This window comes from Conger conger, chromosome 7, assembly GCF_963514075.1.
Source record: "Conger conger chromosome 7, fConCon1.1, whole genome shotgun sequence".
NCBI lineage: Eukaryota > Metazoa > Chordata > Actinopteri > Anguilliformes > Congridae > Conger > Conger conger.
The window spans coordinates 52,915,441-52,939,670 of record NC_083766.1 but is presented as its reverse complement, the minus strand read 5'-3'; the positions used below and the strand labels follow the sequence as shown (position 1 = coordinate 52,939,670).

The 24,230-nt window shown below is 47.2% G+C and overlaps 2 protein-coding genes across 9 annotated transcripts in view; both read right to left on the bottom strand.

Annotated features, from left to right (window-relative positions):
* The window catches only part of chek1 (checkpoint kinase 1), an 8,227-nt gene extending 5,015 nt beyond the window's left edge, over positions 1 to 3,212 (bottom strand). Inside the window, exons 1-6 of one of the 4 annotated variants that reach the window (XM_061249115.1) lie at positions 3,086 to 3,212; positions 2,390 to 2,457; positions 1,833 to 2,056; positions 1,581 to 1,645; positions 1,027 to 1,096; positions 351 to 539 (exon numbers count right to left, since the gene is read on the bottom strand). In XM_061249115.1, the coding sequence (XP_061105099.1) occupies positions 351 to 539; positions 1,027 to 1,096; positions 1,581 to 1,645; positions 1,833 to 2,056; positions 2,390 to 2,454 (613 nt within the window). In that variant the 5' untranslated portion in view covers positions 2,455 to 2,457; positions 3,086 to 3,212. The other 3 variants (XM_061249117.1, XM_061249114.1, XM_061249116.1) reach the window with 3 other exon arrangements.
* A 364-nt stretch (positions 3,213 to 3,576) lies between these two features.
* LOC133133643 (PR domain zinc finger protein 10-like) lies at positions 3,577 to 23,146 on the bottom strand. 5 transcript variants are annotated; one of them, XM_061249756.1, is made up of 23 exons: positions 22,903 to 23,146; positions 20,992 to 21,207; positions 20,541 to 20,702; positions 19,585 to 19,644; positions 19,396 to 19,500; positions 18,351 to 18,546; positions 17,511 to 17,752; positions 16,368 to 16,565; positions 15,672 to 15,744; positions 15,249 to 15,366; positions 14,633 to 14,753; positions 14,209 to 14,511; positions 13,348 to 13,695; positions 11,986 to 12,141; positions 11,267 to 11,446; positions 10,833 to 10,943; positions 9,830 to 10,030; positions 8,752 to 8,895; positions 7,785 to 7,955; positions 7,301 to 7,441; positions 6,289 to 6,451; positions 5,716 to 5,813; positions 3,577 to 5,043 (listed from the first exon to the last, which is right to left on the bottom strand). In XM_061249756.1, the coding sequence occupies exons 2-23, from the start codon at positions 21,058 to 21,060 to the stop codon at positions 4,858 to 4,860; spliced, it is 3,546 nt and encodes a 1,181-aa protein (XP_061105740.1). In that variant the 5' UTR covers positions 21,061 to 21,207; positions 22,903 to 23,146; the 3' UTR covers positions 3,577 to 4,857. The 5 variants fall into 5 exon arrangements, with proteins under 5 accessions (XP_061105740.1, XP_061105743.1, XP_061105744.1 ...); XM_061249759.1 differs by having other exon boundaries at positions 3,577 to 5,040; XM_061249760.1 differs by having other exon boundaries at positions 7,340 to 7,441.
* Positions 23,147 to 24,230: the final 1,084 nt, after the last annotated feature.

Below are 24,230 nucleotides of genomic sequence, written 5' to 3'. Positions count from 1 at the left end.
TTGCCAGAACAAGAACACAGAAACACAAACTCACACGCACTCGCGCACACACACACACACACTCACAGACTCTCACACACACACGCACACTCACGCACACACACTCACACACACACACCCACACACACTCACACACACCCACCCACCCACACACACTCACTCACACTCTCTTACACACACTCACACACACACTCACTCTCACACACACTCACACACACACTCTCTCTCACACACACTCTCTCTCACTCTCTCACACACACACACACACACACACACTCTCTCTCACACACGCACTCGCACACTCGCACACTCACACACTCACACACTCACACACTCACACACTCACACACCTCCAGCCAGCATGGCGGTGAGGACAATGCCGCAGGCCCAGGTGTCTGCGGGCTGGGCGCTGAACTCTGCGCGGCTCATCAGCTCCGGGGCCACGTAGGGCAGCGTCCCGCAGAGCCGAGACAGCCTCCGCTCCCGCCCGCTATGGCGGAACATGGTGGCCAGCCCGAAGTCCGAGATCTTCACGTTATCTGGGGAAAGGAACCCGGCAGGTTAGAACCGGAAGGCAGGCTACAGCCTACCAGCTAAGGTGCCTGGAAGGACGGTGGTTCAAGCCCCAGTGTAGCCACAATAAGATCAGTGCAGGATTGGTCCCCACTTAGCTAATCACATGTAAGTCGCTTTGGACAGCTAAAACATCAGCTAAATAACTTTACTCTAATCTGAATGCCTGATAACAGTTAGAAAGCCATTTATGTTTCTCAATCTTGATGTTGTAGTACTTCACCCTAATTCTTGCAATCATGCCTCATACCGTAACTTTATTGGCTTTGGCTATATTTATCTTGTGAACTACACTTGATGTTCATGGCTGGATGACTGATACTTTATGTGAACTGTACATTATCAGACCTATGTTCCAAAGTTGTTCAATGATTGTAGTAGCTCGATATGCACTTACTGTACATTAAATGTAATGTAATGGAAAGAGCCCAGCTGTAGCAGCATTAGCCTCACCTTTGTCATCCAGGAGAATGTTCTCTGGCTTTATGTCTCTGTGTGTGATCCCCACACTGTGCAGGTACTCCTGAAACAGAGCACACACCTCAACCAAGATGCAATAGTTCCCAATTGGGGCCAAATGGGAACTATTTGTTTGACCATACTGGATAAGTCCATCAATTCTACATCCTCCCTATTTTATATGCAAACTGCAGCAGAGTTTCATGGAAGAAGTAGATGGACATTGAATAGATTTCAATTATATAACAAGTATTTCAACTTGCTTAATTCATTATTAAGAGAGAGATACCAAGTCTCCGGATAGTTCTGTTTGTGAGCATGGCCGGTAAACATAATAAATATTTAATAACAGCCTTTTATTCAACAATAACTTTTTTGCTGACATTTCTTGACTATTTTTACACTTAAAATGCAAAAGCCCACAGAGAATAAAGCACAATCTCGTGTTCTATGTGGAAATAAAAGGGCTTTGACACCCTTGAATTGTGCACACAGGATGAAGCGCATTTAAGATAGAGGGGGTGGTGTGCCATTCCTGCAGTACTCACCACGCCTGCAATCAGCTGCTGGAAGAAACGCTGAGCTTCTTTCTCAGGCATGCCCACGTCCGGCTCTGTCCCAGAGAGCAGAGGCCTGCTGTTACAGCCCTACACATCTATCACCGCTCACATTTACAGAGTGTAATGTCTGCTCACTTTGTGCCAGGCTCCTAGTGCAGGCAATACAGATTAGTGAATATAAGGTGTATATAAGGTGTATATAAGGTGCCTCAAGACTGAAAGCCCCAGCCCGTCTCTCACCGATGCGGTCGAAGAGCTCCCCCCCGCTGCAGTACTCCAGGAAGAGGTAGCGCGTGTGTCCCTCGTGCCGGTGCCCGAAGAAGCGCACGATGTTGGGGTGCGACAGCATCTTGTGGATGCACACCTCCTTCCGGATGATCTCCGGGCAGTCCTTGGCCCGCGACGCGTCCAGCACCTTCACTGCCACCGCCTCCTCCGTCTTCCTGTTCACCAGCAGCCGCACTCTGCCAGAGAGGGATGGGGAAGGGCCATTAAATATCCCCAGCCACCCACACAATATAATACATTCAGTCTTTTATAATATTGGATGTTTCTCTTACAATGCTACCAAGGTTACAGATTTTCATAACTTGCCTACATTAAGAGTTTTACTGATGTTTCATATACATTTGCTGGTTCTGGAATGTTGATAGTCAGGTCTGGTAGCTACTCATACATGTCAGATGGATGCACTGTGCAAGAGTCAGGTTGTAGCAAAAACCAGAATGCACAGAGGGACCCCAGGACCTCATTCTGGAATCAATTTCATAGATGACAGAGGTTGAAGAGTAACTTACTCTCCATATGCACCTTCACCCAGAGTCTGTACCAAATCCCAGTCCTGTACAAACGGCACAGCCATCTTCTGTCCCGGTAAGAAGTCAAAGACAGCACAGTGCAGGAAATATTAACAACAATTGTGTTTTTCTTGATACAAAAGTTATCAGAAAACGCAGATTTTACACCAACGAGAAAGTAACAGCAACCTACAAAAAACAATACGGAGAGTGAAATGCAATGACACATCAAGCCGCTTAAATGAAACATACCGATCACTCGTCACCCGTCACTACACTCCTACAGAAAATATCCAGCAAACTCCCAAGCAAACTAACAGAGCTATCGTAGCTGTAGCTAGGTGACTTTCACCCGACGGAGTCAGTTTAGTATGACAGCACAGCAACTTCGTAGTTCATGAAAACAGCGAACTGACTAGCTAGTATTCTAAGTATTTTTAAAAATCTGTGTAGCTGGAAAGTCAGCTAGCAAGCTACAACACTAACAAAAGTTATTGCAACTTGGCTAACTAGCTTCACGACTGCAATGAGTTGTGAAACATTACGGCTATCCACTGTTTCTGCAAAAATAAAAATAAACTACCGTGATACATTATACATTAGATATATGTAAGGTAAGATCTATTTTATATAAATATTAGTTTTTATAAAGTTAGCTAACTACAGCTAATTCCCTTCTGTCATAATCCAACGTACATGGTTTGTGTGCGCTTTGGCGCGCGCTGCTGCATCAAAACTTGCAGTCTTCCGCCGGCCGGTGCGTCACTTCCTTGTAACGGGAAGCTTTGGTGCGATCAAAGTGTCTGAACTGAGAAGACGAGCTGAGCGCATCGACCACGAAATGAAAATGGTTTGAATTATAAATTCATATCTATGGGGGAAAATAAGGCACATATGAAATCTCAAACAGCCAGTAAGGCTACACTAGTTCAGAAAAACATCCGTCTGAAAAACTTAAACAGAGAATACACACACTGACAGAATAGCGATCATCTTTCAGAGGAACAACACATTGACACCTATCCAAGTCCAGGCTCAGTGATCACACCATAGCAAATGAAAACCGTATGTAAAACCCATGGTTGTCAAAACACGATTGTTTATGTGGTCACTGTAAGACATGAGAGGGGTTGACAGAGATAACCTTCTCCAAGATTGTGAGAAATGCTCTGAAATACAAAAAGATATGAGTGGATATAAAATTATTTATTTGTTCAATTTCTCAATGGCACATACAACAATGGGACAACTGCACCTGTATACCACTGTACAGAAAGGAGACATTTATTATAATGTTTCTTATTTATATAAGCTCATTTTGTTCCATCACCATGGCAGAAATTGTACAAATATCTTCTTCCCTTTAGAGACACTGAACAGCTGCTGGTCAAGGGCAAATATGTTACAACACATTAAACACTTAGCAGGGCTCGGTGAGGTGTGCCAAAACGTTTATGTGTGTAGATAAAAGCAAAATGGCAAAAAAGTTTTTTTGGGGGGAAATCACAACTAACAACCTCAGACATTGATGTTTAAAGTAAGGCATATCACCCTAGGTGTCCTAAAGAGGATTTGCAGGTTTGTAGTCCAGTTGTTGGATCATTTGGCACAATGAGTGTTAAGAGGGAATGTATTTTGTTCCGCATAAGTCTTCATATCAATCTGCATCCCAAAAAAGAAAACCTTGTGCTTCATCCACTCGCTCAGAAAGATTGTCCCTCTTCTCTTGATTTAAGATTTGACTGTGTAACAGGAACTGCGCAACTAAGTAAGCTGTTAAGAGTTCCTTTATTTCTGCAACACAAGTACTTTGCTCTCTACCAATGATACGAACACCGCACAGGTTCATTCTTTCATCGCCTGCACTAACTTCTAAAAATCATATGAAACAGCTCATAAACAATAATCATTGTGTTTGTAAAAAGCTCAAATATACAAATGTGGACTTTTCACAACGGAGGTGTTTCGCAAATTTGGTATGTTGGAGAGAAGTTTTGGAAAGAGGATTTTAAGTTAGATTTAAGCACGGGGGGGGGGGTGTTTAAGGGAGGACGGATCTGCCATTAAGAGCTTCTGTCTGTGTCTATGTTCAGTCATTCTTTAGGGAGACTGCACCTGATGCAGACGTTCCAGTGTTTTAAAAAATATAAACACGCTCGTTCACAGTATTATGGGACTGTTATGAACTCGGTTGCCTCTGGAAACAAAAAGGAAAAAAAATATAGATATATCAAGTCCTGTAATTTTGTGCGATATCCACTTTTCTTCCACTGTCATGGGTGGGTCACACCCCCAGTTGTGATGAGGCTTGAAGCCGTGACGGACACACAGATGTTCGGTTGAGATCCACCTCTTCCTCCATCATCCCTGCCAACTGGAAGAATGTTTGTGTGCGTGAAGGCGGGACCGGGGTGGCCCCGGGGGGAGGTTTGGGGGAACTGTGGGTCGGGGTTTGGTGGGGCGACGGGTCACGGTTTGGCGATTTGGACCTCGCTGGATCCGTTGCCGTTGGTGGTGGTGGTGATGATGTACTGGGCGGGGGCTTGCGGGTCGGAGGTCTGCTGCTCCAGCTGGTCCGGGTGCACCTGGGACGAGGCCTGGACCAGTTTTGGGTCGAGCTCCGCTTGCCCTTCAGAGATCACGTAGTGCGTCTGCTGACAGGACAGAGAGAAACGCAGCAGGTAAGCTACAGCCGCAGCCATTCACGTGCAAAACTTTAACCAGTTAGACGGATTGCTGACAGCCTATTTCAACACCATTGAACTCCAGGTCCTGAGGCCACATGCATTACACCACCTGATTTTGCCAATTAATGTTCTACCAACTTGGTTCAGTAACTGAGCTCATTAGCGAAATCAGGTGGTGCATGGTTGGAGAAAATACCTGCATGCACTGTGGCCCGCAGGACCTGGAGTAGCCCAAGTCTATTTTAAGCAGTATTCAGAGAAAGAGTCATACGATTTCCCATATTCAGGTATATTTCTGTGGAAAATTATCAGGGATCTGCCATTTTCTGCCATTGCAGCATTTTCAATGGTTACCTACCAAAATAATTAATGGAGTTCAAATGCATATTTAACCTGGGCTCTCACTCAGAAGCATTCACTCCTGAAATGTGTTGTGTTTTAAATGTAAATACAACTAATTGGGATTAATTTGTGTGCTCCAAAATCTTTAAGTTGAGGTACATGTGTTAGCATAGAGCCTTGTTAACCCAAGTCTGATACCCACACACACACGTGCAAACAGAAACTGGAGACAGGTGAACTTCCCCAATAAAGACAAAGGAGATGCACGAAAATGGTTCCCACTTCCACCCGACTCACCGTTTTCACCTGGCTGCTGTTGACGGTGGTCACGGGAGCTCCTGTCTCTGTGATAACATACTGGGCGTGAGGGAGCGTCATCATCTGGATCTCCGAGGCTGGGGAGGAGCCATGGAGGAAGCGCAGCCAATGGGGAAAGAGGAGAGGGATTATTAGACCTGTATGAAACTGCATTGGGACGAATGCCCAGTGTTTTTTAGTCTTCCTGGAGATTTACTGTCTGGTAGATTTTTGTTTCACCCCTAATTTGGCACACCTGATTCTAATGAAAAGCACCTCAACAAGATCTCTAGCTGTTGAATGAGGTGTGCTTTGTTAGGGTTGGAGTAAAAACCTACAGGATAATAGATCTCCAGGAACGGGAGATCAGCTCTGATCTAGTGTCATTGTTCCCAAACTCACAAGGAGCATGGTCCCCAGACAGTTAGTCATATTAAAATGGATGATGTTGCTGAATTTACAATGTGCGGTGGTCCCAGAGACTTTGAGACTGAGAATTGCCGGTCCACAGACTGAACATTTTTTCTGTGCGAGTATATGAGTTCCTGTGTGTCTGTGAGGAGCTGGACTCACGGTAACCCCTGTAGTTCCAGTTCCCAGGCAGGTACGTGTGCTGCACCGCCCCCTGCTGGGAGGAGGTGGTCTGTAGGGCGTTGCCCTGGGCGAGGGTCACCGGGGCCAACTGGGTGGGGCTAAGCTCCTGCTGGGAGGAGGGGCTGAGAGCCTGACCTGTGACCTGGAAGCACACAACACTGGAGTTCCCCAAGAGCAAAAAACACACAAGTCACATCCACCCTGGCCCCAATGTGTAGGCCCCAAAATGGGTGACCTAGCAACCAGCGACTGTGAAACAGCACTCTCACCAACCATGAGAGAATCAACCTCTGAGCTTTGAGTTCACATCATTGAACTCAATTTCGGCAGTTTCACCAACGGCGTATTCTGGTTTAAAAATCCACCGTTCAACTTGCATTTAATTGGTCCCAATACATGTTGAAGTTTGTTTTAACCTACAAGTTGTCTCTCATGTCCACTGCCTGCCTTCGCATATCGGCTTGGAAGCAGTGACCAGAACAGTGTGCGACGGCACAGCCAGACAACTGCTGCAATTAATGAGCTACCCAACCGCTGACAGTGCCAAGGTCACACTGAACGAACATCAACTGAAGCCTGAAGAATTGTGAATGGAAGACAACGTGACCGTACGTCAAGCATAGGTGCTGAGTTTACGCAATAGGCATGGTCTGAGCAAAGAGTTTTTCCTCCTAACGAATGTAGATTCAGCTCCAACTGGAGGAGGTCATTCAAGCCAACAAAACTGCAAGCATAATCTAATCATCATTTAAAAATAATAATATATATGTTATATAAGAATATATATTTCCACAACACGCTCATGCAATTTTCTCACTGAACAGTAATGATTGTAGTCCAAATGTATAGTCACAGTTTAACAAGTAATGAATTTGGCTCAGAGCCACAGCCCTTCTTGAGTACAGCTCTTTGGTCATCCCAGGTTTTTGCGCAGCACATTCAGTGCAGTTGCCCAGGTGGTCGTGTAGCCCGTTTCCCTGCCGGGTCTCACCTGGGCCCCCCCCTGCCCGGCTGCAGTGGCCTCTGTCACCTGGATGTGCTGCACCTGGATGGAGTGCTGGCCGTAGGCACTGGGGTCGTGCAGCTGACTCACGTCCACCGTGGAATGCTGGGAGCCCTGGGGAGAGGGCGCCTGGAAACAGCCAATGAGGTTACTCCTCTACTTTATTAATTCCATCTACTGTCTGTTCATAGGAAATCTATGGACATGTTATATGTATAGTACTTACACACCATTTGACGTGCATTTCGGATTTAATTAGCAAAATGTATTTTGAGGTTGTCGATGTTTTTTTTTTTCATGCTGTGCCCCCCTTTTCCTCTTGGAATGGCTAATTACTGTTGAATTATTATTTTATATATTATTTATGATGTGCATGTTAAATGAACCACAGAAAGAGTGTGCATATACAGACTGAACAATAGTCCATGGTAAAGGTGTTGAACATGTGGATTAAGATTGGGAGGGGTCTTACCGGCGCGACCTGGACGACCTGCAGCTGGATGTGTTGTGGCTGAGCCAGGGCGCCCCCTGCCTGTGAGACGGGGATGTACTGGATGCGCTGGTAGTCTCCCTGAGCCCCCCGGTAGTCTGTGGTCAGGGTCTGGGACAGCTCCGTCATGGCCTGGGTCAGCAGGTCTGTGGTCTGGACACAAGAGGGCGCTGTCACCTTCACCGCTGGGGAATCAGCCCAGAGCCGTGGAGACGTGTGTGTGTGTGTGTGTGTGTGTGTGTGTGTGTGTGTCTGCATCAGCATTCTTACAGTATGAGGGTGCTTGTGTGAGTGTGTGTTTGTGTGTGCATGTGTATGTAAGCACATTATGGTAAATGTAGGGTGTGTGTAGGTACATTACATACAGTGTGTGTTATATAGTGTGTGTATGTAACTGTAGGCACATTGCGTACAGTAAGGTGTGTGTTGTTTGTAGTGTGTGTATGTAACTGTAGGCACATTGCGTACAGTAAGGTGTGTGTTGTTTGTAGTGTGTGTATGTAACTGTAGGCACATTGCGTACAGTAAGGTGTGTGTTGTTTGTAGTGTGTGTATGTAACTGTAGGCACATTGCGTACAGTAAGGTGTGTGTTGTTTGCAGTGTCTGTATGTAACTGTAGGCACATTGCGTACAGTACGGTGTGTGTTGTTTGTAGTGTGTGTATGTAACTGTAGGCACATTGCGTACAGTACGGTGTGTGTTGTTTGCAGTGTCTGTATGTAACTGTAGGCACATTGCGTACAGTACGGTGTGTGTTGTTTGTAGTGTCTGTTTGTAACTGTAGGCACATTGCGTACAGTATGGTGTGTGTTGTTTGCAGTGTCTGTATGTAACTGTAGGCACATTGCGTACAGTAAGGTGTGTGTTGTTTGCAGTGTCTGTATGTAACTGTAGGCACATTGCGTACAGTAAGGTGTGTGTGTAAACACACGCAGGTCTCTCTCTCACCACCACTGCCTCTGCTGCAGTGCCGTCCGCAGTGATGACAGCCGGGGCGCTGCTGATGACAGCCGTTGCCAGCGGGGCCTGGATGCTGTTAGCCAGCTGGGCGAACTCTGGGTGCTTCTTCCGAATGTGCTGCACCATCTTAGTCTGCAGAGGGACAGGGACAGAGATACGGGCACAGAGACAGGGCTGAGGTCAGAGCCAACCCCAGTCTGGGGGAGACGGAGACAGCTCTGCGGGACACTTCTAAAGACGTTTACGGTTTTTTATTTCCCACCGTAGAGTCTTCAAGTTTAAATGGACTGAAACTTGTGTAATGCATCTGGTTCATGTATGTTCCACAGTTTGTTGTCAGTTGCCACATGAACTAAAATTACCTGAAATGAACTGAACTGAACTGAATTGAATTAAACTCACGTGAACTGGACTTAACAACAGAACAGAATTGAAATGAACTGAACTGAAAAGAACTGAATTGAAATTAACTGATAAGAATTCAAATGAACTTAACCAAACTGAATTGAATTGTTAGGGGGCAGATTGACCTTGCTGCTATGTTCCACAGTTTGTTGTCAGTTGCTACATGAACTACAATGACCTGACATGAACTGATATGACCTGAAATGAACTTAATTTAAATGAACTGAACTGAATTGTCAGGGGGCCTCAGACTGACCTTGCTGCTGCACTGCTTGGCGCAGTGGGGTCAGGTGTAGTATTATGGGTGTAGAATCGGGGCAGGTGTAGTATAACAGGTATAGTGTTGGGGTGGGGTAGTCCCTCACCCTGCTGCTGTACTGCTTGGCGCAGTGGGGGCACGTGTAGTATTATGGGTGTAGAATGGGGGCAGGTGTAGTATTGGGTGGGGTAGTGCCTGACCTTGCTGCTGTACTGCTTGGCGCAGTGGGGGCAGGTGTAGTATTATGGGTGTAGAATCGGGGCAGGTGTAGTATTGGGTGGGGTAGTGCCTGACCTTGCTGCTGTACTGCTTGGCGCAGTGGGGGCACGTGTAGTATTATGGGTGTAGAATCGGGGCAGGTGTCGTATAACAGGTGTAGTATTGGGTGGGGTAGTGTCTGACCTTGCTGCTGTACTGCTTGGCGCAGTGGGGGCAGCAGACGGGCGCCGTGGCGATGGTGCCGGTCAGCTGGGTGTGGGTGCTCAGCATGGGGTCGGGCTCCCCGGGGCCTGCCGGCCGCAGTTTTCGAATACTGGGGGGAAGTTCGGCCCCCGGGTGGTTCTTCAGGATGTGGGCCTTCCGCTTACTGGCACTCTTATACACCTAAATAAAAACAACACAGCACACAGCCTGACCTATGAGACAAGGACCAACACGCAGCCATACGGGAAGTTACATTGAGGTCACGCACTTATTTTCACTCTGAGAATGTATGTTTATCATAAAACATCAAGGATTCCAGGCACACAGGTGTTGAGGTGTTGTTTTGTTTAATAATAAACATAGTATCAAGAGTGTGCAACCTCAATTTAAGTCTCCTGTGCACCTGCCATAGGTTACACCAGCAGAAGAAAAATCTGTACAAACCAATCGGGCACGGAATTACCAAACTGAGTGCACACATCCATTTTCTGTTTTTATGGATTGTTTTGCACTGCCCTTTTCAAAATGAAATGTGAAATTCTTGGGAGTGAGTTGGGATTCTAGTAGGTTTATATGAACTGAGATATGTAAGTGTAAAGCTGTTCCACAGTAACACTTTTTAATGCTGCAGTGCACTAAGTGCACTAATCTTTAAATAGCCTGGATGTGTCATCCTATCCACTGTATTAAAACCCAGTCTACCAGTCCATCTGCATACTATAAAGAATCAACACAGCATTGGTTCAGGCCTGCTGCCTGCTGTTTCCTGAGGAGAGAGATTGATTGACTGACTTGACTATTTCGGGTAAAAGAATACCTACTGTACATCATTGGATGCAAGTTCTGCCTAGGAGATAAAAAGCATTGCAACACTCAGTATTACCAGTGTGGTCCTTGGTCTCAAGACAAAGACACCTGATGACACACAGCAGACAATAAACCAATCACATTTCATCATTTTGGAAGGAGAGGAAGGGGATACCTTGTCACAGTACTGGCAGAAGTAGTCTCTGTTGGGCTTGATGATGGGGAGGGTGAGCTCAGGAACCTCCTCGATCCTCATCTCCGGGTGCCTCTTGGAGAGATGGTTCACCTGCAGGCACAAACAGAGACCCTGTTACACCTGACAGATGTTCAAACTATGTTTGCAGCAAACAGATAATGTTGAACGATTTAAATGAACATTCCATTTAGTTCTCCACCGACGCCTTTTTAAGTGGCGTGACTTAGGTCTAACAATGCTAGCTGGCCGACTGGCTGCTTACCTGGGATTTTTTTAAAAGGGAAGAACGTTGATTAAAGTGCATTATAACAGCCAAATGATTGCACTACCTTTTCATACAGCTGGCTAATGCGCACACCTAGACAGAGCCCCGCCCGTTAGCGTCGCCGCGGGGACGAGGGGAGGGGCCTCACCAGCATGCCGCGCCGGCGGAACCCCATCATGCAGAGCCGGCACTTGAACATGAAGCTCTCGATGTCGGTGGTGGGCACCTTCTGCTTCAGGGTCTTGGAGCGGTGGATGCGGTCGGCCTTCTTGGCCTCGCGCTCGGGGTTGTGCATGCGCTGCATGTGCTCGCGGAGCTTGTCCTTCCTCTGCGTGGAGCGAGAGACACGGGGGAGACACGCTACCGCGGTTATCACATGTTCATAGTAAAAGTAGAGTCTGCAGACTTGAACTCAATACAATTCTTTATTAGCGTCAAGCAATGTTTCAACCCGTAGTGGGTCTTCGTCTTGACACCAATAAAGAATTATATTGCGTTCAGGTGCTCAGGTTCTACTTTAACTTTAATCTCTGCTAACCTATATTGCCTTGCACCCTGCTCGACCCTCGCACATCTCAATAATATTCTATCATGTATTTATACCAACTCTACCACTGTTACCATGGATTGACACAGACACGACAAGGGCAGCGAGGTACAATTCTAATCTTGACACGAACCATGGCCACAGCACAAAACCTTAAGATAATCAGCACACACTCAGGCTGTAAACATTTAACTCTTCCTGCAGCCTCCATGAGCTGTGAACTCACCAACAACCCCTACGAAAAGGAAGAGGCACCACATCACCCACGATGGAGGAGGAACTCGTCACCCACCCTGTCCAGCGCTCCCTTCCCTGCTCACCTTGAACTGCTTGCCGCAGGTGGAGCAGAGGAAGTCCTTGCGGTCGGAGTGGCGGAGCATGTGCAGACGCAGCTTGTCGGGCCTGCAGAAGGCCTTGTCGCACTCCGTGCACTGGAACGTCTTCTCCGAGTGGAAGCTGCGCACGTGCTTCTTCACCTGCAGGGGGCGACGTCGACACGAACACGTTTACGTTTACCTGCGTCGTTACAGTTATTTATCTGAGGCTTTTATCCAGAGCGACGTACAGTTGATGAGACTAAGCAGGGGACAATCCCCCCTGGAGCAATGTGGGGTTAAGGGCCTTGCTCAAGGGATCGTGCATGGATCTTATCGTGGGTCCACCGGAGCTTGAATAAACCAACCTTCCGCATACCAGTCATGAACCCTGTTCCAGGACATCTCTCTGTACGTGTTTATTCCAGCCCTAATGAAGCACACCTCATTCAGCAGCTAGGTATATAATTCAGCTTATAATTAGAAGAATCAGGTGAACCATTTTAGGGGTAAAAACCTACAGGACAATAGATCTCTAGGAACAGGGTTGGGCAGCCCTGGTCTACATTTTAGAAATGAGGGCCCTGAATTAGAAATAATGTAGGCAACAAATAAATTGAATAATTACCAAATCATAACATGGTAGAAAACAACACTTTCAAGCCTACTTTATAATTAGGCAGGAACAAATGCATTTTCAATTATGGATTTTCCTTAAGGAAGCCCAGTGGCAGTTTTGTGAAAAACAGAGCTACCTCTTAAAAATGCCTCAGTAATTGGAGCTTCTAATCAATTCTACACTTTTAGAAGAAAAGTCAATAAGTCATTGTACATGATCCTCAAAGAAAGGGTTTCACTTGAGGAAGCGAGCAAGCACCAATTAAAAAAATATTCATAAGTCCAACACCTTCCCAAAGTTTCATTTTCAAAAACATAGAATCAGTATTTCCTTTAATCCTTTGGAAAGCGTTTTTTTCTGCAATTACATTACATTACATTATTGGCATTTAGGCAGACGCTCTTATCTGGAGCGAAGTACAGTTGATTAGACTAAGCAGGAGACAATCCTCCCCTGGAGCAATGCAGGGTTAAGGACCTTGCTCAAGGGCCCAACGGCTGTGCGGATCTTATTGTGGCTACACCGGGATTAGAACCACCAACCTTGCGTCTCCCAGTCATTTACCTTAACCACTACGCTACAGGCCGCCCCAGGAATGTTTTGCAATTTCCAGTAGCATCAGCATTCAACTGCTCAGCTCAAAACATTAGTAATGCTGTTGATTCACCTATCACCATTATTAAATTTGATGCCGAGGGGAAAAACTACAAAACCCAGGTCTCCCTGCGAGGAGCCACGGCGGGTCGCACCTGGATGAAGTCACTGAAGCGCTTCTTGCAGGAGGGGCAGCTGAAGCGGCCGTCCACCAGGTGGATGCCCACGTGCTCCTTGAGCAGGTCGAGCCGGTCGAAGGACTCGGCGCAGAACAGGCAGGAGTAGGTCTTCTGGTCGGCGTGCAGGCGCAGGTGTGCCTCCAGGGCGGCGCTGTTGAGGAAGCCCTTGTTGCAGACGTGGCAGGTGAGCGGGCAGGTGCTGGAGCGGCCATGGTAGCGCAGGTGCTGGTCCAGCTTGTCCTTCTCGCGGAACGCCTTGCCGCACTGCGAGCACTTGTAGGGCCGGAACGTCTTCCTGATGAAGAGGTGCTGCAGGGCCGCGTTCTGGAGGTCAGGAGGAGAGACGAGAAGTTATATCGCGTGTATGCGTATGCTTACCCAACAACCAGCAACTTATAGACATGCACGGTAGCATTTTCAGTGTTAGACCAACATTCACAGAGCACATATGGTCCCTGTGGGACTCGTATGTACTCTGTCAGAGTTTAACACAGAAACACATCAGTGATTGGGGTAATCACATGCACACAAACTCAAGGGATTAAAAGAAGTGTGAGCAACAACACAAAATGGCGGCCAAAGAGCATTCCACCTGTCTGGCCGGACGCCGGCGCGGGTTTGTTTTACGTGGTCTGCATGCATTACAGACACAGAGGGGCTGCCTCCATGCCCAAATCTGACCTACCTGCAGATCCATCTTTAGAGGAGGCAAGCAGTGAAAGAGAAACAGAGAGAGGGAAAGAAAGAGGGAAAGACACACACTGCAGTCAAGGCAAAGCAGGACTAAAGCTAAGAGACGGAGCGCAGATTGAGGTTGGGGGGGTACGTAGGCCGTACCCGAATCCGACGGGCCCTTCTCATGTCCTCGGGGGTGAGGTGGGGGTCGGCCTGGTTCCCGTGCCCCGTGTCCTCCTTGGGGGACTCGGGGGGGTCCGCCCCCGGTAGGGGGGTCTCAGGGGAGTCAGTGACGGGGGCCAGCTCGCTGCTGGGGGGTAGCTCGGCCAGGCCGTCTTGCGAATCCAGCCGGGGAGGGGTGCCGGGGACCCCGCCCTGGGCCCCCAGGTCCATGTCCCTCAGTCCATTCAGGGCCCCGTCCGGCCCCTCTCCGAACGGGCCCTTCGGCGAAAAGCCCAGGATGTCCTGGAGCACAGAGGCAGTCCAAAGAGAGTCACTGAATTAATGCCATTCGGATTATTTCAGTGAGTTACACTTTCCACGGACCCCCACCCAGGCTCAAAGCCATTCAGGAAAGATGGGGTACCTGTGCCCGGTCCTCGCCGATCTCCACAGAGATTTCGGGGCGCAGTAATTTGGGCGGGCGCCCTGGCCTCCGGCCCGTGCCGAAGCGCTTCCTGCCCCGCCCCCGGCTCCGCCCCTTCCCCCTGCAGGAGACGCGGCACAAAGGCGAGGTTCAGAAACACAACCCATTCTCACCCCCATGGACCTGATCCAAAAGTCACAGCCTGAAGAAATACAGCCAGCACTCGTCACAATCCACTGCCACACACTACAGCAAGGTCTGGAAGCTACACATCCATCCATCCATTATCTAACCCGCTTTCCCCTGGTCAGGCTCGACTGGAGACTGGAGCCTATCCCAGCATGCACTGGGAACACCTACAGGCAATTTAGACTCTCTAGTTAGTCAAACCCTACCTGTCTTTGGATTGTGAGGGGAGACAGGACTAAAATCCAATTGAGAACACATATTAAAGTGAATACACGTTCATCCTCCATGTTTGGCATTTAGACCAGTGTGTGTATAAAAGCACACTGGCATGGCCTACACATAGAGGTGCAACTTTAGCGCCTGGGAGGGGCGTCAGTCTCAGAGCCGGCCGGCCGGCGTGGAGCCGCAGCGGGCCGGCGGCGGTTACCTGGTGACGAAGTCGAGCTTGTCATCGTGCATGTTGAGGTGCTGCTGCAGCTGCTCGGAGCTCATGAAGCGCCGGTTGCACTCGTAGCAGGGCCAGTTCTTCTCCTGCTCGCGCAGGACTGCGCCCAAAACACAACGCCGTTACGCAACGCTCCGTTACATCACGCCGAAAAATCTATCTCCGTGAGATTTCAGAAACGTGGGTGCTCTTTTACTTCACGGCTCGGGGTGAAAGAGGAAGCCCAGCGAACACAAAACACTCTCACAATGTTGCTGCCATGCAGTAATGTTCTAACACTGGCAAGGTGTTCCAGTAACATTGTGAGAGATGTATTTGTTAGCTGGGAAGAGCCACAACGGATCATGATTTTCAGAGAAGAGGCCAAGATGCATCTGATCATGTGATCATGTGAATGAATCTCACCTTTCCTCTCCTCGTCGGTGATGTCATGAATCTTCTGGTTGACAAATTCTGCATAAGAGGCAGCATACCACACCTGGAGAGAAACAAGGCCAGGAGACTCTATGAGGAGGAGGGCTACCTTAAAGGAAGCAATGACTCCAGTATGTCTCTCAAACACTCACCAAAATGTTAATGTTTCCAAATTCTGGAAAAAGAAATATGTCCACAATGTTCTCTGTGACAAGAACATCATCTTGTCTACACTCTGAAGAAGACACTGTGTATCAAACCTGGATCAAATATATAATTGTTTTGTGAAATATTTTTCTAGAGTTTACTGAGTTTGTCTGGTGCATTGGAACCAAAGAAATACTCTCAAAAAGTGCAAACCCCACCTACTGGTCCCCTTGGTTGGCTCAATTGCACCAGGCAAGATCAATCAAGCACAGAAAAGTCACTGAAACCAAAACAGTTCTGTATTTGAACCAGGTCTGCTGTGTATGGAATCTCTTTTTTGTAATAAAGTACTTTGGAGCATAGTAGATTGTTCAGCCATCTTTGCCTTTTTATTGTTGTCATCGTCTCTTTTTACATCATCTGTGAAATAATTTGAGGAGCTCTGTTTACTGTAGGCACCTCTGTGGGTGTTGAGTCATTTTATTTTCCTCTACAAAGCCTGGGAAAGGCAAACACACACACACACACACACACACACACCTTGAGCTCCTGTTTGGGCTGGATGTTTTTGATGGTGGTGTAGTAGATGTCTGCTCCGTACTGATAGGCCACCAGGTTCTGTTCCAGGTGATTCTGGGCGGGCCGGACGAACATCATCCAATTGCAGCGGTCCTCGTCTGAAAGCTCCACCCACGTGTCCTCCCGCTGCTCGTCTTTGGGCGCGTCCAGCATGCACACCTGTGGGCGGGGGGAGGGGTTAGATATGCAGATTAGCACTAGCCACGCCCCTCTGAATCCCAGTGATTGGCCTTTTCCTTCCACTGAGAATCCTGCCCACAAAGCGTCATGGGAAAACTGTCCATCGGGGTTGGGGTTCAACTCCATTTCAATTCAGTAAATTAAAGATTTTTTTTTGTTTTAATCAGGGACAGAGCACATTAATCAACATTTTCAGTTTCCACATCAATGCTAATGAGATCATTTTCATCTGTAGTCCCGAACCTGCATGTGTTTGGACTGTGGGAGGAAACCGGAGTACCCGGAGGAAACTCACACAGACACGGGAAGAACATGCACACAGAAAGGCCCGGGCGGGGCTCAAACCCAGGACCTTCTTGTTGTGAAATTCCTTTCCCAGAGGTAGAAAGTCCAGGGGTCAGAAAGTCCTGCCATGTGTTTCTTCTACCCATTAACTCAGCAAGCTGATTTCAGTAATTAATTCTACCTCTTGGCTGAAAAATTGTGCTAATTAGCAAATCCAGGAGATTGGAACAAAATGCTTTGGAGCACTTTTACTTTTTGAACCTTGGGCACCAATTCCAATTGCTCATTTTTCTACTCCTAGCTCCACCCATTGAGAGAGGCTAGAAAAAGAAGTGAACACGCGGAAATCGAGAAAACATGAATTCGGCAAATGGAATGTCCTTTAAACTTCAGTCTGAAGCCACATCAGTTACAGACATGGCAGATGTGGAGAGGTTGATCCACAGGTCCATCATTGATATCTCATATCTATTTTTCGAAAAGATGCTTCTGCAAAGCATGCGCTCATGGAGAAAAAAGAAAAATAACCGACTGGAATGAGCCTCTGGATTTGCCAACTGTAATTTCCTAAATTTACATCATTTAAATACTGATTGGGCCCCCAACCCTGAGGTGAAGGGGACTGGGGAGGGGTCTTGCCTTGAGCTGGATGTAGTCGTCCTGCAGTTCGCTCTGTCGCACCAAGGGCCCCTCCACGGGGCCGAACTGCGTGCGTTTGGGGATGCGGCGTTTGGAGTAGACCCCGGCCGAGAAGCGGTCCAGGTACAGCACGAGAGGCAGGCTGGCCCGGGCCTTGGACAGAACCAGCCGGTTAGAGATGGGGTGCAGGGGCCCGTGTTTCAGACACACCGAGGGGTGAGCGTTATTGCACTCCTCACACCCTGAGAGAGGGAGAGAGGAAAAGAGGGAGAGAGAGAGAAATAGTTAAAAAGAGGGAGAGAGGTAAGGGAGATGAGAGAGAGAGTGAGAGAGAGAAATGGAGGGAGAGAGCGGGAGAGAGGGGGGAGTGAGAGGAGGGAGGGGGAGAGAGATGGTAAGAAAGAGAGCAAAAGGGAGAGAGAGGGGGGAGTGAGAGAAGGAGAGGAGGGAGGGGAGAGAGAGGGAGGGAGGGGTAGAGACAGAGGGCAGAATTGGAAGGAGCGGGGCGAGGAGGGAGAGAGATATGGGTCATAAAACATTTTGACAGTGTCGGGACAATAGTTCACTACCAGCAAAGCCCTCTGATCACAGAAATAAGAGAGGGAGCAGTAACAGGGGAACAGCTGTGTAGTTTATGCTGATTTCTCTGTAAAATTTTTCACCTTGCCCCTTTCATATTTAGCCATTAATCTTCCCTGAATGCTGAATAAGTATGCATGGTGTTCACTACTATTTCTAAAAATTCCCCAGTATAAATCAAGACTGTAAAAGCTAGCACACTGCAGAATGTGGTCAGGAGGCCTGCTCCTAATCCTCCGGCCCCTGGGCTCGTTTGCTCACACAGGTCCTGAGGGTTGAAAGGTCTCAGGGGCCCCAGGTCCCAGTCATCCAGGTCAGAGTCATCTGCCTCATCATCGTCCTCATCCTCGTCCGAGTCCAGGGCCGAGTCCGTGGCCCCCAGGGGCCCCAGGTGGCTGAGTGAAGACTGGCCCACGGCCATGGTTGCCAAGGAGGCCGCGGACACAGAAGTTGGCACCTGCCAGAGGAGAGTTTTCATGTTGCTCCAATAGGGGTGACAAGACCTTGGTTTATGTGCCCAGTAATGACACATGGTGGCTTAATACTGCAGTGATGCAAACACTGTTATCTGTCACTAGCACACAGCACGTCAATTCACAAGTGCAACTTTGCAACCAGAACGGTCGTATTCTGCCAGCCACCATTCCAAGTTTCATACTAGCCCGCCTGTACATAACATTTTGTAGTTTCAATATAGCTACTTGTTAGCAACTTACCTTCGTAAACAACATAACAGCTTCAACAATCACGGGTGATTTATGCAACTTAACTGGTAGAACAAAACGTGAAACTCTCTTAAACTCACATTAACTACAGACTTTATTTTCGGCAGAAATTTAGATCCCTATGGAAAAAAAGCATGGGAAATCAGTGGCTCAAAAATGCTAACTTCATTAGTTCATAAGGTTTTAGGACTACAAACTGGAGCACTCTATTCTGCTGAATTATCGTTCAACATGGCAGAATGGGACAAAACGGCATGAAAGGAGCATACTGTATAAATAAAGGTTAAAAATAAAATAAAATACTGTAACCTCTAAGGCAGGGGTTCCCAAACATTTTTCTGATGCGACCGCAAATGAACATTCAGAAACTTACACGACCCCAACACCCCACCCACGTACATCCTGTGCCTAACAACACCCTTTAGCCATGACTACAATAGAAATTTACCACAACCTCTCCTGCCTCACTGCTTTATTATAGTTGGGTTGTTGTAATGTTAAACATGTAGTGACCTACATTCACATATTTTAAAGAGACAAAGAAATGTTCAGGTGACCCCCCCCCCGCCCCCTTTCCTTACCTGAGGCACAGGCTCCAGTAGGGCCTGGGGGGCCTCCGCCACGTTACTGAGCACGTGCAGATTGGCAGCGTTCATGTTTTGGCCGCTGGGCAGCAGCACGGTCACCTGGAGAGACGGGAACGGGAGAGGTTTAGTGCGCGGCCCAAACCGCCGAGCGTGACCGTGACCGTGACCGCGCGGGGCACCGACCTGCTGCGTGGTGCCGTCCTGCTGTATGTAGGCCAGCTGGGGCTGATCTGTGAACACCGTCTGCAGGAGGGAGGCAGGGGAAGACAGCTCAGACCTAAATGTTCTCACAATGTTAGTGGAACGTTTTGTCAGCGTTATAACATGGCCACTACAAGGTCTGTAGGAGGGTGGACAGATCAAAGATCAAAATGCTCTCACAATGTTAGTGAACTGAAATTTAAAGCAGAAGTTCACCTAAGAGGTACGAACGCATAGCAAAAAGATTAACATGCTACAATTTTTAGCGCACGTGTACTTGTGTACCTCTTATGTCAACCACTGATTCAAAGCATGGACTGAAGAATGCTCAGTTCATGCTTTCCACAATGAAAGCATGAACTGACATGCTTTCCACAACGATTTTTACAATTTCAGTTCATTCCCCAACTGAACTGACTGAACTGGAAATGGAACCGACCCCCGACCCGGCCAAACCAGCTCTTCACAGTGCCTCCAGCAGTTGTTTATCGTTTATTTAACTAGGGGGTATCCATTGAGAACGTATTCACTTTTCTTGTAAGGGAGAAATGCCAGAGAGAACATTTGCAAATGGGGGTTAAGGGCATTGGGTTAAGGGCCCAACAGCAGGGTTCTTCTTCCATTTAGGCCTGTGTTCTACTAGTTTTTGTCTTAATATCAGCAACCAATCCAGACCCAATAAACCAGGAGAGGTGAGTTACCTGTGTAATTAACTGCTTTCATTGATCAATTAAGAGCTGAGTAACAACAAAAGCCAGCACACCCTGTGACTCTCCAGAACCAGGAGTGAGGTTCTTGGTTCTCTCCAGATGCAGGTCAGTATCCCTATATGCCAACCGGGGGCTGAAACCGGTGACTCCACAGTTTCCAGTTGAACACCTTGACTGTAGGCTACCCCACGTTCCGCGGCCTGTGCTACAGGTGCCATTGGGGCTCACCTGCGCTCCATCGGCTGGGTGGATGTAGACCAGCGTGTGCTCCGCCGACTCCACCGAGGCGTAGGAGCTTCCGTCCGCGGCGTAGACCACCTGCTGGGGCCCCCGCTCCTGCTGGTCCCCGCTGTACACAATCTGCGCCACCGTGCCTCCTTCAAAGTGCACCTGCAAGGGCCACAACAAGAGCCCCTCAGTCTCTGAGCCAGGGGCCACAGGGCCAACTCACAACCCAACAGGGCCCCTCGTTTCTAACGAGCCAGGGGCCACAGAGCCAACCCACAACCCAACAGGGCCCCTCTTGTTTCTCATGAGCCTGGGCCCACAGGTCTGCACCCAAGGCCACGTGTACGGCCCCGTTCAATCACTGCTGCTCCAGGGGCCGTAGGGCCAACTCACAACCCAACAGGGCCCCTCCAGTGACTTATGAGCAGGGTCATGGGATCATAGCACAAACCTGAGTGGCATTCCCGGCCTCGTTATCCGGCTGGCTCCACACGGGGGCCACTTCCTGCTTGGTCTCCATGGCAACTGCTCCACGGGCCTTCTGTAACAGCCTCCCGCCTTCACCTGACCACACCACGCTCGCAGGTCATGGATCTCCAGTGGTTACGATGATGTCACAGGCTCACAGCAATGACACAGTTTAACCGTTGGCAAGAGTTGGGCAACTCTGGGGAATGATCATATGTGTAAAACTGTTTATTATTTCCTCACACTGTGAAGTGCGGAATGGTCAACAGAAAAAGGACCTGGCCAAATATAACACCTGCTTTGTGTTATATTTCACAAAGCAGGATTAATGAGTTAGTTGGATAACTGCACCGAGTAAATCCCAGAACTCTTCCAAATGAGGAACATGGGCTGAAGTAAAAAGAGCTGTTCTGGGTTCTTCTCAGCACAGTTGTCCAGCTATCTCAGTAATCCAGCTTCGTGAAATACCCCCCTGAGATGAAATGCACTGCAAGGCAGATAATTACACACCACAGGAGCTGCAATGGTCTGCAAACGCTGTTTCACTGATGATGATGGATTATTCTGTTCATTACCGTTGAAGATTACACAAAGACCGCCTTTACCTCTGTGACCCTGGGTTATATCTGAGAGGAGAGGACTGATGCAAACTACATCTAAACCCAAAACAGTGTCATAACTCAAGGGCTGCACCTAGGGGGAGCATTTTCAGAAATCTTTCCGCATCTCTGCTGAGAACATCATGTACACTTCACTTCAATAATGCATTATTCAATTTGAGCAGCCTACTTGTGCTTTTCAAAATCAGTTTGCATACTTGCAACTGGGTATACAGAGGCATCAATGCATAATCAGGCATTTAATATATTGCAAACGATCACGTATAGTTGAATGTGTGTTCTTTTGATTTCTCAGAGGGATGCATGCTGAAGACTAATTAATTTAAATGTAACAATGTGATGTTTGCATGTAATAGTATCCAACCACACTAGTTCGCAATAACCGTTTGATACAATTACACAGCTAGTGTCGTAGCTTGCTAGTCAGCCACATAGAAATTGGGCTGGGATATCGACATCCTAATATAGGCGATGCTAGTAACAAAATAAGAGGTAAAACATATTATTGGTGAATGTATGGTATTCTCCCCTTACAGCAAATCGTCACAGTAACTAGCAGTTCTAGTTAAAGCCAAATCAGTTTCAAAACGGTCAGTCTAAACGCATTGTAGGGGTACCATTGGAACGAGGCTGAAAATGGGTATGCTAGCGCTAGCGCAGAACGGAGTCAAAAATACAAGAGAACGTTTTCAATAACTAACTGAAAAAAAACATGGTTTATGGGACTCTAAAACAAGCCAGGTGCCGAATATACTTTTTCACCCACCCCCCTACTTTGACCCCTCAGGTTCCCAGTTCCAAGTGGACCATACCACAAAAATAAAACCTGCTGAAACCCGGGAACTAAGCACGGCGAAATATCCACATTACAAACGATAAAAGCCACACCGCACGTGCCCTATCATCAGACATGACCCGGAGCACCGCTGTTAACACCACAGCGTTTTAGAACACAAGTGTCCAGATTGTGCACGACCCAGACATGTTTGTAACCGACCCACTCGTCCCCCTTTCTGGTTGAGCCCAGTCCTAGGGAATCTGCAGCAGAACAAGGAAGACGGCTCTCCATTTTGGGTGGGACTAAACAACAACAATCAGCGTTAGAAGAGGCCCAAGGAAATGTGAATTTTCTTATCGAGTGAAATGATACGGACTGGCCGTGAAACCTAAACGGAGGAGAAAAATGTCTCATACTGGCAATGGAACTACAGACTGGACTCAAATAACGATCGGGGTTTTCTCATCTTTAATAAAAACATACAAGTTGGTCTTACCTCGGAATGGTAGCTGCAGAGATGGGCGCGTTGCATATTAACATAATCCACCTGGTAACTGAAAGGGAACTGGGCGGCAATTGGTAGCTTGTGTCGCTGCTGTTAAAATGAAATAAAAAACGTTTTTCAAAGCGCTTAGCGTGTAGTCAAATAAATTGGAAATGCTCGATTATAAATTAATATTTTCTTTACACAAATCTGGGTTTTAACGTGTATTTTACGTTCCAACATTTTAAAAATGTGTTTTGCGCGTAACAAATTTACATGCTCTGTCATTTTTCTGTCAACCAATAAGATTTTTTTAAATCTCAAAATGAACCAATGAAAAATCAAGTGCCTTCTTTCGATTTATGGCCAGCCTCTTGCTGTGTCTTGACGTCAGGAGGCAAACAACGGAGTTTACAATATCCGCCATATTCATTAATCGAACTTTTAACCTCGGCGTTGACCCTTTAATAATCGATTATTCCTTGACATTGAAAATTAGTTACGCCCCTGACATTAAAGCTCTGGGATGCCACCATGTGCCATAGATATGGCCTAGGTAGAGTTATATGAATACGTTTGTCATGACAAGTAAAATTTATTTGCGGTCACTACAATGCTTACACAATTGCCACAAACCTATCGAAATTCGATAACGAGATGCTCTTCCCGTGGGTCCCAAAACGTTCAACATTTTCACAAGCAGATGGAACAACAAGAATATCATAAACGAAAATAGGCCTAGGTCTTTATTTCATTAATATTTATTAAACACGTCTTATTAACGTGTTGGCTCTTTCTCTCTGGCGGAGTTTTATTTAATTAATTTAATTCAATATTTAATTTAGTTAAAGTGTTCCTCTCTGATTCCAAACTAGTCTGTTATGGTTTTCACAGTACTTTTTTTGTTGTCATAGCCTTCTTTAATTGCTTCTGCAGACACTCAATAATTTAGCGTACAGTAGGAAATAGAGCCTTTTTGTCATGTCCCTCAAATAATAGAATAGAGCTCCATTTTCCAACCGATATCGTCCGCTATTTCCAATACAGAGATGAGACGTCAACATAATTAAAAGCATACCCTACTCCAGTCACTGTGTCATGAATTGTTGTGTAAATGATATAAAAGACAATTGTGGGTTAACTATTCAGTATAGTATTTGAGGATATGCATGCAAAGTGTCTCATTCTAAAACAGGTTTAAACCGTACGTATGAAGAATCTCCAGTGTTATTCACAGAGGTTTCCACAAATATGATCTAATTACTCTCAGTATCTGATTAGCAAAATACCATATCCATAAGTTTAAATTAAACAATGCAAAGCCGCTCTTTCTTGTTTCA

Excerpts from the sequence above, each read along its gene's own strand:
- LOC133133643 (XM_061249756.1), bottom strand. The coding sequence starts at position 21,060 with ATGGAGACCAAGCAGGAAGTGGCCCCCGTGTGGAGCCAGCCGGATAAC. Across the intron at positions 15,745-16,367 it reads AGCCCAAACAGGAGCTCAAG|GTGTGGTATGCTGCCTCTTA; the intron begins GTGTGTGTGTGT and ends GTTTCTCTCCAG. Across the intron at positions 11,447-11,985 it reads CCTGCGGCAAGCAGTTCAAG|AGGAAGGACAAGCTCCGCGA; the intron begins GTGAGCAGGGAA and ends CGCTCCACGCAG.